General features: G+C 35.1%; 1 protein-coding gene across 2 annotated transcripts in view; it reads right to left on the bottom strand.

The window, feature by feature from the left end:
* Positions 1 to 9,937: 9,937 nt before the first annotated feature.
* The window catches only part of DNAAF11 (dynein axonemal assembly factor 11), a 30,953-nt gene continuing 22,134 nt past the window's right edge, over positions 9,938 to 18,756 (bottom strand). For both annotated transcript variants that reach the window (XM_068672680.1, XM_068672678.1), the window contains 2 exons: positions 17,382 to 17,461; positions 9,938 to 10,458 (listed from right to left, as the gene is read on the bottom strand). In XM_068672680.1, the coding sequence (XP_068528781.1) occupies positions 10,272 to 10,458; positions 17,382 to 17,461 (267 nt within the window). In that variant the 3' untranslated portion in view covers positions 9,938 to 10,271. The remainder of the gene's footprint in view (positions 10,459 to 17,381; positions 17,462 to 18,756) is intronic.

Genomic DNA, 18,756 nt, shown 5'->3' on the forward strand with positions numbered 1-18,756 from the left:
GATGTATTCACTACTGCCACTTGAAAGATTATGTTTAGACTCAAGAGACAGACTTCACTCCAGAATTATTTACAATGAAATTCACAGTGAGTTTCTTAACTAACATTTAAAAAACTTTTGCATTTTTATAGTCTACCATATCTCTGTATTAAACTATCAGAGTATCCAAGGGGAAATTGTCAAATTCTGCACACCCGACAGAATGCAGCAATAAATTTAGTGGAGCTACTGTAATTGCTTCTCTCTGAAATGGCAATGAATATGATGAATAAAACTTCTCACCGACGTCTTATCATTTCCAAGAAAGATACGTCATATGCAGATATTCATTTGTTAATTGTCATGCAGTCAAATGCATGCAAATGATGTACAAAGTGGATCAACTAAAGACTATTGACATGCAAATCATATGTTCTTTCAAGTCGAAAAGGATCAAGAGAACATTCAGTTATTTCCAGCTCCAGTGCAGAATAAGAGTTCATTAAGTTTGGGGGAAAAAAGGGTGTGGAGGGAGGGCGGGGGGAGGAGGGGGGAACAACTTGAAAATGGGTTCCTAAAAGTAAAATTAAAAATTTGCACTACCATCTGTTGGAGAACTTTTTTTCTGGAATGACTTTCCAGTTGAAAATGTCAATTTTGAAAAACATATTACTGCCAGTTCTTATTGAAAACAAAGATGGCAGTTGTATGGTACCTACTGGCAAAGGTCCCAGGAATTTACTGTCAGGCAGTGACATGGACAAAAGTGCTAGAAGGTTTTTTGCACTTTGTTGCTTCAGGGTATCTCATTATGTTTCAGTATGTTCTGCCTCCCCCTCATCTCCCCTCCAAAACATGAGAGCACCCTAGCTCTTGTACCTGCTTTCTCTGGAACTGGTAGCACCTTTCCACATCCTACCTGCCAGCATGAGGAAGAAAAAAAAAACAAAAACAAAAACAAAAAACTCACTTGTTCATTTATTTTTTGTTAAACCAATAAAATCAGATGGGAAGAAAGAAGTGTCAATTTTTAGATGACACCTTTTTTAAAAATTCCTTGCTGTTTTGTCTTGTGACCATGTTATGTCCTGAGCATAATCTGAAATGCTGCTATATTCTATTTGTTCATGTATTTCCACATAGCCAAATAAAGTTTTTAAGCAGTTTTTAACTGATCAACCCATATGTTAAACTCAGTGCTTTTCAAAAAAGAGGAAAATTACTGCCCACTTACGGCATCTCGGATTAGATATTAACAATGGAAATAACTGAAATCACTAGTCACTTGAAAACTTTAGTGTTAACATTTCAATTTAAATTAAAATATTTTAGTGAGCATGTGGAAGAGGATGTTCTAGTTGATATAATGCACTCAAAGAATGTTTTGTGTTTTTTTTTTTTCAAAAAGCTTTTGACAAGGTTGAAAGATTATGAAGGGAACTCAGCTGTCATAGGATAAGAAGGAAGGTCATCTCAAGGTTTAAGAATTGCTTAATGACAGCAAATAGAGTAGGATAAATGGTCAGTTTTCACAATCTAAGGGGATTATCTGTAGATCCCCAGAGAGACCTGTGCTCAAAGTTGAGCTGCTCAACATCGTCCAAAATGGTAAAGAAAAAGAGATGGATAGTGAGATGATAGCATTTGCTGAGATAAATTTTGAGGTGATAAAATGGCTTGGAGTAGTCACATCTCAAACTGACTGAGAAGAGTACAAAAAAAAAAAAGTGAAAATCCTAAGTGGACAGGTGATTGAATGAAACCATATTTCAATGTTTCTAAATGCAAAAGGAAAAATAACTCTTCCTAAAACAGCTCAATCTATCAGTACATAGTGGCAGGTGCTTGTCTAGCTATCGAAAATCAGGAAACAAAATTTGAGATCCCTGTAGAGAGTTTTACAAATATGTGGGATCAGTGTTTGACAGTGTTCAGAAGATAAAATACCGTTAAGAATCTATAGAAAAGCAAGATATAAGTTTTCCCTTTGGAAAACCACAGAGCACTCATTTCTTGTATATTGTCCTAGTCATTCCTGGATGTAAAGTAGAAAAAGTTCAGAGAAAGACAGCAGTGAAGATCAGAGGAACTAGAAATCCCCAGAGATATGTTGATAGGCTTAAAATAAACAAAGCCCAATATTTACAAAACACATAATTAAAGCACAAAACTTGTAGCCACAGGATACAGAATAGAGGGTTATAAGAATAGCTAGTATGAAAAAAAATGACTACATGGATACATGGAGCAGTGTGCCATTGAAGATAATTGCCTGTTAGCCCTTAGGTCAGGATATCCTACAATTGCTGACTATCTGGGATTTTATCAGGCAAGGATCACTATTCTCAATATTCAGTGCTTCCCAGCAGGGTATGTAAAATTGAATTTTGCTTCCCACAGAAGGAGTGAGAAGAGATTGGGATGGGCTAGAGTGTCCAAAATAGCCTCTGCATCGGTCCTGCCAACCTGGAAGGCTACGAGGTGTGGAGGGGTAGTCACACAGCCCATCAGATCTGTGGGTACGGTGCCATTCCCTACATTTTGCTGGCTTTCAACATGTCCTCTTTGGTATCGAGTCACATCTTGGGCTAAGAAATTTGTCAGTGTGTTTGTTCTTCTGGTGCTCAAATAATAGGCTTCTGAGCTATATCCTCAGCTCTGCCACTGTTGAATTGAGTGGCTAAGATACATTACTTTATATCAGATCCTTTATGTGTTCACCTGTGAGATGAGGATAAAAATATTTTCCCACCTTTTCCTCTTGGTTCACCATTAATTTCAAAGTCAGTGAAGCTCAGCTACATGTGGGAAGCTTCTAGGACTCCTCAGGAAGCTAGCAGGGGCTAGATAAAACAGTAAAGCTCAGATCTTTCTGGGAATCTCTCAAATTTGACATATGGGAGCAAAAGACCTGTGCATCTGAGGGCTGAGGATTTCTTATTGCAAAGGAATTTTACCTTAAGTGAGTCTGATCTTGACTTTATGCCATACTATCTGCAGAATTTTAGAGTTACTTTACACGAGGCTGTTTATTCAAATTCCTTTTACAAAAGCAAATGGCAAGCTCCTGTGAGCATAAAACAAGAACTCCAAAATCAGCATGAAAGTTATAAAATGTCACCACATACACAAGCAACAGACAATTGGAAATGAACTGGTCAAATCTGTTTACATCAGAGTTTTAGTCCAGAAATGGATGGTAATTTTGAAGTGGTTCTCCTGTTGGTTTCCATTTTCTGTGCCCTTGCTTGCATTGCCAGCAACCCAGGGGGTATGCAAAGCGATTCCTTCGGGATGAAAACAAGACTGTGGAGCAGATCTAATGCCATTTACTGCTAGTGGTGAAACAAGGGTTTGAATCAGTGAACCAGACATCAGCAAACATCACCATAGTCTGTGCACAGGGTGAGGTGGGATGCGGGTCATTAATGACTCTGTATGAGACAGAAATCAAATGGTGATGAAGCATCTGGGTGTGACTGCACCCAGTAGACTTGAGCCCTGCTCAGTCTAAGGAATATGGTGAAAATAGCTACAAGCATCATCTCTAAAAAAGCAAGGTAGAGCAGCAGTCTGCTAGCAGTCTTCCTGGGTGATCTAGGTTTGATGTGTTTTGCGTCTTATTCATGTTTTTAATATTCTCAAAGCCTAAGCTGTATTTAGCTCAGCAGGAACCACCTGCTTTGAAGTGAAATTAGAGGTATCATTACGAATTTTTGTCACTCTCTTTTTAAAAATAAAATAGACGGCAAGGATTTATTTATTTTTATTTATTTATTTTTATTTATTTATTTTTATTTATTTAATGCAACAGATTCATAGAACCATCTGAACAGACTAAACAAAGTCTTGGGTTCTTTCTTCCATTCTGAGAAAAGCTCCAGGTCAAGAACACTACATAAAATCTTTAGAGCCAAGTAGGGAAATCTGGAATCTCAATCTATCTGGTCAAAGTATGTGCTTCTTTCTTGATTCAAGGGACAAGTTACAAATTTAAGGTCTGGTAATTCGGGCGTTAACAGGTGCTGAAATTAATTCAGTGCCTTATATAAAAGACAGACTTCTCTGTCTCTAATAGTATGTAGTAATTTGCTTTAATCTTGAGTTTCAGATATTATAGCCAGCTTATTCTTAACAGTAATGTCCCTGCTTTAAACGATCATTTTTGCCACCTGACTTTGAATCCTGAACTGACGCAATGGGTAAGAAGAAAGAGTATTTTTATCTATCAAAAGAATGTGAAGTAGATCTAAGATTTCAATGATGAGATATCCGAGTTTAGTTGACCCAGGGAAAATAATTTGACAGAATAAGTACAACTTCCATGCCAAATATTTCTCTACTACTTGGAAAAAAATATTAAGCTAAGTAATCCCTTTGGAACAAGCTTTAAAAAGCTTCCATTAGTCATTAAACCCTTTCACTGCCTCATTAATTCTAACAGTATAATCTGGTTTTGATTAGCCAGGTTGTTAAACGTCCACTGTCAAACAGTGATAAGGGGAGAAAATTTGCTTTAGGGATCACAGACATGTAATTATGTGTCTCATCACAGCTGATAAAGAGTGAAAAATTACCTTCAGCCCCACAGAAATCACCCCAACACAGTTAGCACAGAGTAATCTGCCTATATATTCATATCTAAAAGGGACACACTAACACATCTCAGGAGCCTTTGACACTTCACTACCACTTTGAGAATGTTCAAACCAAATCTCAGGATTTGTGGGAAGGAAATTGAGGAAGTTTAATTGATTGACCTAAAATATTATAGACCTGTACTGGAGACAGATTTGAAGAAAATTTTATTAATGTTTGAAAATGACATAGTTTTATACGTGAATTACCAGATTGAGCAAAACTGTAAGCATAAATTGAAACAAACGTGTGTTTATTTAGAATAATTTTAGTGGAATAAATGCATCTTTTCCTGTAGACATAAGGGAGGGTACTCATACATCTGAAGATGTAATTCAATGTTGAGGATAAACACACAGGAAGTTCTGAGAATTCTGTAGGATATCGGTATATTTATGTGTTCAAAAGACTAATAGAAAGTCTCAGGTTCATTGAAATTAAAATAGAATGAGTTAAAAATAAAAACAAATAATAATAATAATAATAATAAAAAAAAAAAAAGATTCCCTTAGATGATTTCCACTGCAGAATGAAGTTCTGTGCAGATCCGGTAAGCCTGGATTTCTTTCAGAGCTGATGGCTTGCTTCACTTTAGCTATACTTCACAGGTGACTGAAAAATCTCTGTGGATGTTTTTCCCTTTGAATTTTTTTTATAGTGCTAGTGCACTTTCATTTAAATCTGGAAGCATATTGGAAATTTATTATCAATCTCAGTGAAATCTTTAATTAAAAAGTCAGATGGCTGCCTGCCTGGTTGCAACACCAGAGGAGCCAACACTAATTTATGTACACTGTAAAACAGGCATAATTATGCTGCCAGTAGACTTACAGATGGTTAGCATTGAGAGCACAAAAGCAGGGGTCAAAGCATAGCCACAGCTCACATCTTTCTAACCAAATGTTCACCAGTCTCGTCTTCTATACACATATTTTATGTGAAGTTTTTGGGGAGAATGATGTTTATAACCATGGAGCTTTTAAGTGTTTCTGCTTTGTAATGCATTCTGTAACTTCAGAGATTTTTATTATTTTTTTTCCCTAGATGCTAAGGCAGTACTGCACCAAACGTTGTATTCCCAGTAACAGTAGTAAAAGTCCAGTGTAACTTGCTTATTACAGTATTCCTGTGCTTCATGCTAGAAAAGGTGTTGTCAAATAGTAAAAAATTCTCTTACAGTTTGAGATACCTCCATGCATGCAAAAAACTGCTACTATGTGCAGATCTGAGCTCATCCAAAGGCAAGTTATTGTACCAACATCTAGACAAAGTACGGCTCGTCCTGTACTATATCCCCTCTTTGAATGAGCAGATTTTTGATTCTTGATCCCCGGCCAATTCCCACCAAGTCAGTACTATTTTTATACAGGATTAGAAGGGGTAAAGTCTTTGTAACTGACCGTGTGGCTCACATTGAAGGCTTCTGATGAGACATTCTTCTGTGTGGAATTATGTGATTGCTGCTGTCTACAAGAAAGGACTTGTAAGGCAAAAAAGCAGAAGAGATGAAGTCCAATCTGTCTACTTGACTTCATGTTAAAAGAAACAAGGAACAGAAGTAGCACGTCCAATGGTTGCATCATCATCTAATTTTAATAAATTTTAAAACCAGCTCAGCTAATTCATGGCGATTCTGAAACCAATACAGTAAGAGTTTTGAGGCCATATGTACTACATGGTTCTAATAATTCTCTGACTGTAAGATGTTTGGTGCAAGAATGGGTTGTGCAAAACCCATCCCAGAGACATCCCAGTTAGATAGTTCCCAAAGTCCTAGCTATTGGATAGTTTCAGCACATTACTGTCAACTAATAGCAGCGCTACAGCTATTAATAGTCATTTCTGCTTTTTAAAATGCAAAACAAACTGTCGCTCTCACAGAAGGCTCTATTTTCTAAAATGGTGTCTTACCTTTCATCTACAAGCATTTTAAGATGCTTTCTTGTCTTTCAGTTTTCCCGGGCTTTTAGTGATATTTTATTGATATTTTGAGTGTATCAGAGGTGGAAGGAGACAGCAGTATACCAAGTCAGCAACATGTTGTGAATGAGAACAATAAGTTTCAACCTGCTGCTAATGATTTTATACCAGAAGAAATACATCTATTACCAAATCATTTACGGCTAAATGACGACTAACAGGATCTAAGTGCTGTAGGGTAAGGGAAAGGATTGTACAACTCCAGACATTTACTGCTATTCATCTACCTTGTCTTTTGGGCCCAGAGATTTGGCATTCTGGCCCTACACTCCGTCTAGCCCACTAACACAAGCAGCTTTTGGAAATGAGACTCTTCTAAATCCAAGTCAATGGATGGTCAGCACTCATGCCAAAGCTCCATGTCTTACAAAGGGAGTACATATAATTAGATTGGTGGCTAGATATCAGCCGTTATGATTAGTTTTCAACCACAAAAGCAGAATTACATCTCTGTGTGAAAAGCTGCTTTTCAATAAGTTCAAAGCAGTATATGGATGTTATGTCTGCATCAGCCCTGCAGGCAAAATACTTCTGATCCTTATTGCACAGGTGTTTTTATTTCCATTTCCAATTTCTATGTTTCCTTTTAGCCTCTCTTGCCCTCCCCATCCTGGGGCCTGGGCCCTCTGCCGCTTCTCCCTCACCCTGGGCCATCTCCTCAGCCTGTGCCCGCTCTGCCCTTTTGGAAATCTGTTTTCCCTGAGGTGCCACCAGCTTGGGGCTGGGCTCAGCTGGGCCCTGCCATGGGGCCATTGGAGCCACCACAGAGGCCCTGCAGCCTCCGGCCAGCACCTGGGCATGGGCACCCTGTACAGTCTCAAGTGTAGCTGGTTTTATGTGCAAACCAGGAAGTGATCCATTCTCATCTGTATGGACATATCAACTCTGTGACACCAAGAAGTAAAACATAATTCTTTTTCATAGTTCAGTCAGTAGGCATGATTTAGAATTCATAGACAATGAGGATATATTGCAAAACAAGTTGATGTTTTTATATATCCCAGCTACCAGGGTAGAGCTGATTAAGTAGATTTCAGGGCTGAGAGGCTTGGATCATAGAATAATTTACTCAGGAACTAGAAAAATCAAGTCAATATCCAAGACAGGAAAAAACTATTCAAGATGATACTATAATAGATAAATATGTGCAAATTCAACCTTAGCTAATGCCTTTGTGATTACATACATTTTCTTTTCATCTCTCTGTGTATGTAGCATTAGTATGAAACTCCTTTTTTTATTTTATTTTATATCCATTTTAGATTGCAACTGAAGAAAAAGCATCAATTCAACCCATCAGCCTAAACTGATGGATTTATTCTGCTTCTTTCCAGAACTCTTTAAAAAAAGACTATTTATCCTTATCTTAACATCTATGGAGAACCATAAAGCATTTTAGAGAGGCTAAAAAAGGTGGAATTCAATAGCAATGTTTTCTTTTTAATCACTGATTTATTTTATTTTATTTTATTTTATTTTATTTTATTTTATTTTATTTTATTTTATTTTATTTTATTTTATTATTTTATTTTATTTTATTTTATTATTTTATTTTATTTTATTTTATTTTATTTTATTTTATTTTATTTTATTTTATTTTATTTTTACATTCTGTTTTTCACAATTAGGGATGTAGCACTTTCAAAGAATGTATCAGGAAGTTTATGATGTACTGACCAATATCATAGATAGGCATTACCTGAACCTATATTGCTACTTAAATAACACATTTTAAGTGCAGTTTTAATGTTTCAGTTATAAATGCAGCTTATTAGTTTTCTATGTTAAAAATGAAAACAAGATCCAACCACAAAATACCCTCTGATACTTTCAGAGTTGCTTTTGTTCCTTATATCCAATTTGTCTGGAAGAAAAAGCTGTTTTGAAACAGAAGCATTTTCTTTTTGCAGGTCTAAATGAAGCCTTCCTTTACAGAGAAAGTTTTGGATTCATTAGCATGGTAATCTTCTAGAACACTGGGTTTTTATTTACTTATTTGTTTATTTATTTGGCTGGAGTTTCCCTTCTTTGTTTGTTTGTTCATTTGTTTTAATAAAAATGTCTTTAAAATCAGTGTACAAAAAAAAAAAAAAAAAAAAAAGTATTAATTTTCAGTATAGAATCAGATGCTAATTCCCCAACTAAAAGATAAAAGAGGCGTTCAGGCACATACATTCTTAAATCATTTGGTAGACAATGGAGCTAATGAGGCTTGGTTTCCTGTGATTTTGTCAAATGTCCCCTGTGTATTCCTCACTTCAGTAATCCCCCAACCTAAAAACATTTTCTGTGATCTTCCCTCTACAAAATTTCATTGCCTTCTCAATACTATTTCTTTCCATAGTTACTCAAGGTCTCAGCATATTTCCTAAATACTTCCCACACTTCCCTTGGCTTTCCCCCAGGTTCCCAGAGCCCCACCATCATGACTCCTACTTTAACTACTGCCTAAGCAAGAATGATAACATGCACACAGAGCTACTGACACATTGATTAACTGAGTAGCTACTGTCCAAATAAGTAATGGCTGAGTTGTCTTCCCAGCAGTGGAGATGTCCAGAGAATCCCTTTTTACTAGTCAGTGATGATTTTTACTAAATTTAGAGGATCTGAATATTTCTGGGACCCTTTTCTGTTGTCAAATAGGGTAATAATAACCAAAATGACTTTTGAAAGCAGAACTTAGATAACAATAACATGAGCCTTGTTTTCCTAGGAAACCAGGGGGAGGAAAGCAAATTTGGTCTTACCAAAGTGCAATAATTTTCAATAATGAAATGGTAACCTAGCATACATTTGTTCTTTGATGCTGCCTGTTGCACTTCTAGGGCAATTGAAAAGCTGAGGGAAAATAAGATAATGGAGTCTCTGGTTGCTAAAAATGGGCTAAAACATAGGGAAGGAATAGCTCGTCCTATTCCTCCTGTCCACCCTTCTTTGATCCCAAGGTTAATCACAGCTAAAAATTAACCTTGGTATTTGTAAGGGACTCTGAAAAACTTGGAACTGTCTAGAGCAGCTGCATTTAGAGGACCAAGAATGGCCTTAGTGATTTCTCTCAGCTGCCCCACAGTGCCACATGTATGAGATAACTTGTTCAGTGATATCCTCTCACAACATTTTCAAGGAGTGGTATTGCTATACCAGCTCCAGAATCATGGAGCTCTGCCTTATGCTTAAAAATTCAGTCACTTATGGTAGATTACAGCAGTGTCTCTCATCTCCAGAATGCATTGCTTTCTTTTACTGTTGTCCTTCATGAAAAAGAAAACATTGGAATAATACATAGAGATTTCTGTTATCTTTAGGTCAGTTAGAATAATCACAAATCTTGTACAAATGCTTTTTCTCCTTCCTTCTCTTTTCTTTTTTTTTCAGTAATATGACTTCTTTTAAGCTAAACAATACATCATTTGAAGAAATGACAGTATTTCACTTATATGGCTCCCATTCTGATTTGGGATTTACTGCATAAAAAATCCAGAAAAAGAAAGAATTTATAGAAGCAATATTCTAACAGAAAACACAGCAGAAAACAGAGGCATAACAAAGTTTATGATAAGAACTGTAAATAATATTTCCAACTTCAGCTATATTATATTTACTTTACACATAGGTTCATGAAAACCACTCAGATATACAAGCCACATATAGAGGGACTACTTAAGAACATTTCAAATTAAGGGAGGAACATCTTCATTATCTTCAAAATCAATATAATTCTTCTTAGTCTCTGTAATCTTCTCTGCTTGTAGCCTAATAGGTCCCTGTCCAATTCGTTCCTTTTCTTGGATTATTTTTGTCACATCAGGGAATGAATATTTACTAGGATCCACTTCTAATTTCTCAACTTGTCCACTCCTGAAACAAGAAGAAAGCAAATGAAAAAAAAAAAAAAATCATTTCAGTGTCAAATACCACAATTCAGGGACACTGTTTATAAACCTGTTGACTTCTAAGTGAGACTCGGTACTAAATTTATTTATTTATTTCACTTTTTTTAAAATTCATTTACAATTTACAATTAAATGAAGATTGAGTTCTTGTTATTTGTAATAACATATTTGCTTATATCAGCTTATATCACCTAACTCATGTTTTGTCAATATGAATCCTAACCATGTTTGTATTATGAAAAGAAAAAAAAAAAAAAAGATATACAAGAAATGTCTGGGGTATAACAGAATTTCCAGATTCATTCACTATTAAGGTAATTCTTTTAGATCACGCTTAGAAATGTGTACAATCCATGCATTAAGGCAACCAAGCAATGACATGATGATCAAAGATTTGAAATACTCCTATAATTTCTGTCTTGCAGCATTGGAAGGCATTTTGTTGATTTTTGTTTGTTTGTTTGTTTTTCTACTAAAGAAACTAAATATTTAACTGGAAAAAATCTAGCTTGTTTTCAAGTAATTTGTAACAGTTTACAGCAAAAAAAAAGGCAAAACGGAAATGTAATTGTTCAATGATGTTCTAATTTCTGCATATTCCAACATGATTTTTACGTCTTTGAACAAATTTTCCTTTTAAACTGAATGGTACTTTGGGTCTAAGTTCCAAGCTCAGCATTACAGATGACAGTACATCAGTCTTCAAAGATGTGAGAAAACTACCTGCTTACCCAGGAGATCAGAAAGACTTATTAGGACTAGAACAAAGGAAAAAGTAATAAAGCCACTGGATGAAAGAATGCATTGTTTTGATGACAATGTAGGTAATGAAAATATGTAAATAAAGTACATTAGATGATTTTAAACTGAAAATACACCATTTTTACTTGTTAAAAATACAGCTCATTTGGCCAATGAGCTGCCAAAGCCTGTTTCGCCATCAAGGCTCCTGAGGGGCCTGAGCAGACATCCCAGCTCACTTCTTTGTGTAAGATCTCTGTACGTGTAAAGGAGAAGTGCAGAGGGATTCATGGCAGGTTTCTTCCTCTCCTCTGCTGAGGAAAGCAATAACAGAAGAGGTGTTAGTCAGCTTACCCACTTCTTTCAGCCTTATGCCTCTAGGTTTTTCTTGGGAGTTTCTTAGGAATTATTTGCTCATTTTCCTGAGCTCATTTTCTGCTGCCTTAAGAATCCAAAAAAAACTTTCCCTGCAAGTGACACAATCAAAAACTACTCAGAAGAGAATTTTATGGATAATGAGGGATCATACAAGAAAACTTTTATTTCTTCACCTTTAACGTTCTTCACTTTATAAGGCTAGATTTTTAATGATATTACACATTTTTTTGAAACAAAAGTGGTGTGCTGTGTGGCAACACTTCAGAAAATGTTCATCCCCAAGAGGTAAGAAACATTTTTATCTCTTTTGTGATTTGTGAAATGTGCTGTGACCTTGAGTGATTCTATTTGTAGCCACTGGGGAGATTCCAAAAAGAGCACCACCTGTCCAGAATCCTAATCTAATTGCTAATGACTAATCACTGATTTGAAGTACCTCAGAAAAAGCTAAAAATCATAAGTATGAAAATTAATTAACCTCAGCATGTGCTTTGTTCACATAGTAGAAAAGATTTTCCTTGATTTGATGTATTTTAATTAGTAGTGGTAATTTACATTTGTTCAACAGCTCTAAAATTGTACAAATTACTAGTCATGAAAATATAGTAAATTCTACGGAGTTTGAATAATTTATTGCTTAGTAGCAGAATAAACTTCAATACACTAACTAATTAACAGTGAGTGTCATAATTAACTGTCCACATCAGCAAGCTATGAAGGGATTATAAACATCAGTCATTCTCAAAAATTAATCAGCACATGCTATCTACAAGTATCTATTAGCAATGAACAATAGGGAAAATAGAATCAAGTACAGATGTTTTTTTTCTTTCCAAAAAAGAAGTAGATTTTTATGTACTTAAATATGCATGGTGCAATATTCTATATTTGTTCAGTAAACCTCATGGTACTATCTCAACTACTATGATACATGTATTTGGCCGGTGACAAGACAGTTGTGATAGTCAGTGTAGCTATCATGCATTAATCTCGTGGGAATATGCTCTTCTGATCATGTAATCTGTGCAAAAAGAGCTGAGCATTGATGATGTCAAGACTAACTACCTAAAATTTTTTGGAAGAAAAATTAGAGTTTTGGAAGAAAATTAGAGAAGAAATAATAATAAGAAAATTAGAGTTTTAGGTCACCTAAAGATTTTTTTCCCTGTAAATCTACTTAGAGGAATAAAAATAATCTTGTTGCTAATGCAGTTCCATGAGCAATAGTAAAACAATAGTGATGAAGACAATTGCAGGACCAACTACAGCACATCTGGAAACCCCAATAATTGCAAATGATTTCAAATTCAGGTAAAATAAATAAATAAATAAGTTCACTGTTTTGGGCACTGCTACCTGCTGCTGAGCAGTCTCTACTCAGGGGAAAATTATGGTGTAAAGATTAGATGACTATACAAAATAGATAATATTGAATTAATTTTTTGTTTGTTTGTTTGTTTGTTTGTTTTGTTTTGTTTTGTTTTTTGTTTGCTTGTTTTTTTTTTTTTTAAAAAAAGCTATTATTTTTTTCTGACATTCCTTTCCCTTAGAAAGGCTACTTCTATCTCTACATAGTTCAACAATGTTTTAAAAAAAAGAAAATAAAGAGTTCACTATAAAAAAAAATGATAGTCAGTCCTTCAATTTTGCATAACTATAGCAGCCTGCTGAACAATCTGGTGTGTGACAGAATACTTATCTGATAATTTGATATTTTTTTATAATTTACACTTTTGTTCACACAATTCTTAATTCCCCATATTTGATATTTTAATGGTATGACAGTTACATTTCCTTGTTTCAACTTTTGAATTTCAATAAAAAATCAATAAAAATTGATTGCCAAACATTTCTCATACTTCTTATCCAGAAAATGCACTCTCTGACATTCTAACATGGTTGAAAGTTTCCTTTTTGGCATCAACATGTCCAAAGATATTTACAAGGTATGAGCAACAGCTTTGAGGAGCCACTTTTTCCAGTCTTCTAGCTCCAGGTCTTCATGAGAACGCAATTCAATCCATACTTTAACCTTATCTGGGATAAAAAGTGTTGTTTTTTGTTTGTTTGTTTGTTTGTTTTTGTGGTTTTTGTTGTTGTTTTTGTTTTGTTTTATTTTGTTTGTTTGTTTTGTTTTGTTTTGTTTTCTTTTGTTTTTAATATTGCTTAGTCATACCTGATCTATATTCTGTTTAAAAAGTCAATTGAACTCCTGTAATTCTTCCTATTCCAGACAACATAACTTGAAGTGAGAGCAAGAATTCTCAATATCTACATAAAAGCTATCAAACTATGTAGCCTGAAAATATTATTTCTGCAAATCTATTCAACTCTAAATTTGTGATCTACTTCTAGGTCTCTGTAGATGGCACACATGACATCTTGGTAGAACTGATACCTGATTTGCTATGTTTGATCTTTTCATACATATATTCATCTCTTATGCAAGCCAGACCAGAGCTGCACTTACCTATCTCTTAGCTAAAATATTTGTTCTTGGTTTAGGAGCAGAAATGATAGTGAATCTGGGTTTTGAAAAAACGCATAAATCCTCTTGCAATTCCTTCAGGTTAGTTTGTCTATGGATCCATTCAACTTCAGGCCTCATCTTACCTCACATTCCCAGACTGGAAATTAATTTTGTTCTACTGTATTTCTCTTTGCAACATGAATTTCTTTCCTTTCCAAGTTGTCACACCTCTATGTCTCTCTGTGAACTTTAGAAATTTATTGTGAGAGATCTTCAGCCATTAAGTCTGTGGAAAGGAGAGGGTGTTGCAAGGATTCTTTCAAGGATTCAAATTAGGACTCCTTACTTATGATAACGTTTGCTAGAAAAAGGGTGGAATTAAAATACAATGCAGTGATTTAAAATATCCAAGATCTCTTGGCCTATAGTTCAACAAAACTTACAAACATTTTATGCATCTGATGTATCTGCCAACAAGTCAAATTTGGCTGGCATTAGATAACCTGTTCAAAAGCATTTATGAGTGCACTAGCAAATAGTGGTGGATACTCCAGCAGCATATGCTTTTCTTTTGTTTTTCCTCTCAAGAATCCAGATGAGAAAAACAAATAATACTTAGTTAACCAGTGCAATAGTGCAATTGTACTTAGCTAAAAGGTAGTAGGATTTGCAATGTTTGAACTAGTTAGGTAGAAAAGGTAACCTTTTCTTCACATTCCTTATTTCATTGTGAAAGATGTATTTGATATTTTAATGTTTGAATTTGTTGATTTGTTTTTAATTCTATGTTGTGAGTAGTCACATGGTCTGAACTTGGGTAGACCTGTGCGGTGTCAAGAGTTGGACTTGATGATCCTTAAGGGTCCCTTCCAACTCAGGATATTCTATGATTCTATGATAAGTATTATAGAATTTGATGCTCCGTTCCTTCGCCTCTTTAAATGGACCTATTCTCTGGCTGTATTTCTCTACTTCTGTACATAAAGAACTACAGTACAAATCAAAGAATAGGGAATCTTCCATGTATTCCTCCATCCTTTACCGGAAGATTTCAGGTATGTGTATATTAACATTTAGAGACATTTTGAGTTTTCTTTTATTTTATTTTATTTTTTTTTTTTTTCTCTTTTACAATGACATAGGAGGAACAGTCTCAAGCTGAGCATATGTTACTTTTGTAACTGTTACTCTTAAAAATTATCGTATGACTTTATTTCTACCTATATATATACTTATTTATGCAATTGCAAAAAACACAACTTCTGTTTCTCATAGATGAATGAGGTCAGTCACAGTAAAGACTGACATACTCAGCTACTATATTAAAAGATATTTTGGATGCATAATAAATAAATATGTCAAATTCCTGCTATGGAAACTTATCTCTTAAAAGGTTTGAAGTATAGTTTTGTATACAGTCACAGAAGAAATTTCTCCTGTGTGGCAGAAGTAATAATAGTATCATCATGCAATCTAGCTAACAAGTTAAGAGATTTAAAGCACTATACCACAGTGTAGAAGATTGTCTGACAGAATTTAGCTAAGACATCTGTAGCTGTCAAGTGTAATCACTGTAATGAATGTTCTTCTGTAATCTAAGAGAACTATTCAGCAAATTTTTAACATCTGGCTAGTCAGCAATTTTTCAACCAAAGAGGTCAAAATTTACTATTTGTAGTAAGAGCTGTAATTCAGAACACTTCTTTCCTACTTCTGTTTTTGCAATACATATTCCGGTAATATATTAACAGTAAAATTTGTATTTTTCCTTCAAAATATTCAGTAAGCATTTTCATAATTACTTAAAGCTGTACGAAATCAAACACAACTTCTTAAACATTTGTTATGCCATGGGGTACCTTTAGTTCATCAACTGGCAGGGAAGGGGACAACTCCCCATTATGGCAATTTAATCACTTAGTGTGTAGCCAAAACTAAATACACACAGAGAGCTCTAAGTACATATGTATTATTAACCCCATAGTTGCTAGCTCTTTTGCTGCTTGGCAGAATCAGGATGAGAGATAACATCAGGTATCTACAGAAGGAAGATCTAGTTTTATCCCGGAGAAAAGTTCAGACATTTCTTTTAACTGATTTCTTTTAATGTTTCTAAGGCTTTAGCTGTGCTTCTGCTGCCAAGAACCATCACTTTTGCGCCATTTGGCTTGGACCTTTTAAAGAAAAATTATGGAAATACTCAGTAATTAAGAAGATGCACTGCTGCCTAAAGTAAGGGTGCAGTGGTTGTGGCTCATTAGGAATCTTAACAAAGTTTTGCAGTCACCCTATTGTCTTCTCATTAGGCAGGCCACTCAAGAAAAGACACAACAGATCCTTATTAAAATTACCAAATAAAAAGCAGAAATAATGACATCAGTAACTCTTGTGGTGCCATTTGAACAATGTCCGAAATATCGAGAGCAAGAAGAGCAGTTGTGATCAATAATGCTAATTTTTACTAACTGCTTAGTGTTTCCATCAACATGTTATCACAATGAAAACACACAAGGAAACAAATATAACAATTAAAATACAAACAGGTAAGATGCTTAACAAACTTTGCTGTTACCATATCTCATAATGGTGTGAATATTGCTGCCTATAACAAGAGGAAAAGCAAAATAGTTTAATACATATTGTGGCATCACTTAGTAAGTCCAAGTGGCTATGAGCCCTACTGTCTGCCTACCATAATGGCTAGTAACACTTGGTAAGAGGAAAAACAAAAAATAGTACAGCCCTGGTATTTACTTCTTACTGGCAGTCACTAACTGAAAGAGTTTAAGAGCTGGAGTTTACATCACATGTAACAGGATGGAGCTATGTTATAAAACCTTGAAGAACTGCTTTTTGAAACTACTTATTGGTGCAGTAGCTCAATATGTATACTGTATCACTGTGCAAATACATTCATGAGATGTTCAAAATCATTGCTTTCTAAATGGTTTTGAGACCTAGACTATGTAGCAAGGAGCTCTGCAGAGGCAATTCTCAGTAGGTGATTTGGTTTTAGTGTATACTAGATCAATATCTGAATGAGCTGATGAAACAGAACCGATCTGCGGAAATAAGTGCTTTTTTGGCTCTGCCAGTGGAGCAGATCACTTTATAAACAGCACCAGACAGGCCATTAGTCTAAAGCTTTCATACATAGTTTTACTCTATACAAATCAATATTTTCATACTTTCCACAATAAGATACTCAATAAAAAACATATATTCTGACAAGTGAATAACTAATGTATCAAATAAATAAATAAATAAAAAACGCTAATGTGAAATAAAAAAAGAATTACCTTCTTGCATTTTTTTGCATTGTGTCAGAAGGTTTGATTGAAGTTTGTAATTTTTGCTTAGCCAGGATTATTTCTTTAGCCTAAAATACAAATATACAGAAAAATAAGTCCCACAAAAGTTATTTATGCTAAAAAGCATCTAAATAATCTATCAAAAAAAAATTAAGAAGGTGTAAATAAATTTTCTCATGTGGAGAAGAGGAGGCTGAGGGGAGACCTCATCGCAGTCTACAACTTCCTCGTAAGGGGGTGTTGAGAGGCAGGAGACCTTTTCTCCATTAACACCAGTGACAGGACCTGCGGGAACGGGGTTAAGCTGAGGCAGGGGAAGTTTAGGCTTGACATCAGGAGGGGGTTCTTCACAGAGAGAGTGGTTGCACACTGGAACAGGCTCCCCAGGGAAGTGGTCACTGCACCGAGCCTGACTGAATTTAAGAAGAGATTGGACTGTGCACTTAGTCACATGGTCTGAACTTTTGGGTAGACCTGTGCGGTGTCAAGAGTTGGACTTGATGATCCTTAAGGGTCCCTTCCAACTCAGGATATTCTATGATTCTATGATTCTATGTGACTTACGTTAGATTTTATCACTCTTCACTCAGCGTGAAACATGCATAAAACCATTTTAACCAAATGATCTGAATGGAATTATATTCAATTATATATATGAGTTTATATATCTTTAAATATTTAAATATATATATATGTATGTGCTGTATTTTTTTAGTACAATGCTAATAATGCACATTACTGATTTTCTCTGTTGCTAATGAACTTGTTCATGATATGTCTCCTTATATTTCAGTCTCAGTGTCCATGTGCTAGTTCAGATATTTTTATTAAAGAATCTGCTGCCCTCTGGACTTCTCACTCTTTTTAAAAGGGACAAATGCCCACAAACTCCCTCAGCAACTTTGCTGAAAACAGAATCTCAAGATTGAAGACAAGGTAAATTCCCTTTCTCAAGGAAAATACCATTTTTTGGAGGACATGTATGTTATTTCTTATGGCAAAAGAAATTCCTCATTCCCTACTTAGTGACATCAAGGGAGAGGGACTCCTTAAAGTTTGAAAGGAAGGAGATGAACAGGAACTATGACAAAGAGTATCAAGTATTTTCTAGTGACATTGGTTTGAAAACATGCTGTTCCAGACCTGCTCTAAAATGTTCAATAAATAAGACAGATCTCGTTGCTTCTATCATTCATTTCTGAAATGCATTGTCAAAGGGCTGATCCTTTCTGACTCTATACATCCTCTAGTGAAGAAAAGTCTTTTTCTTTGAACTTTCCCTCTTCTCAGTAGGCTGTACAGTGTTCTGTTCTTCAGTAATTCAATCTGTTGATCCATCTGAAGCTAAGGTTCCTTGCTTTGC

The sequence above is a fragment of the Anas acuta genome, chromosome 2, assembly GCF_963932015.1.
Source record: "Anas acuta chromosome 2, bAnaAcu1.1, whole genome shotgun sequence".
NCBI classification, from domain to species: Eukaryota; Metazoa; Chordata; class Aves; order Anseriformes; family Anatidae; genus Anas; species Anas acuta.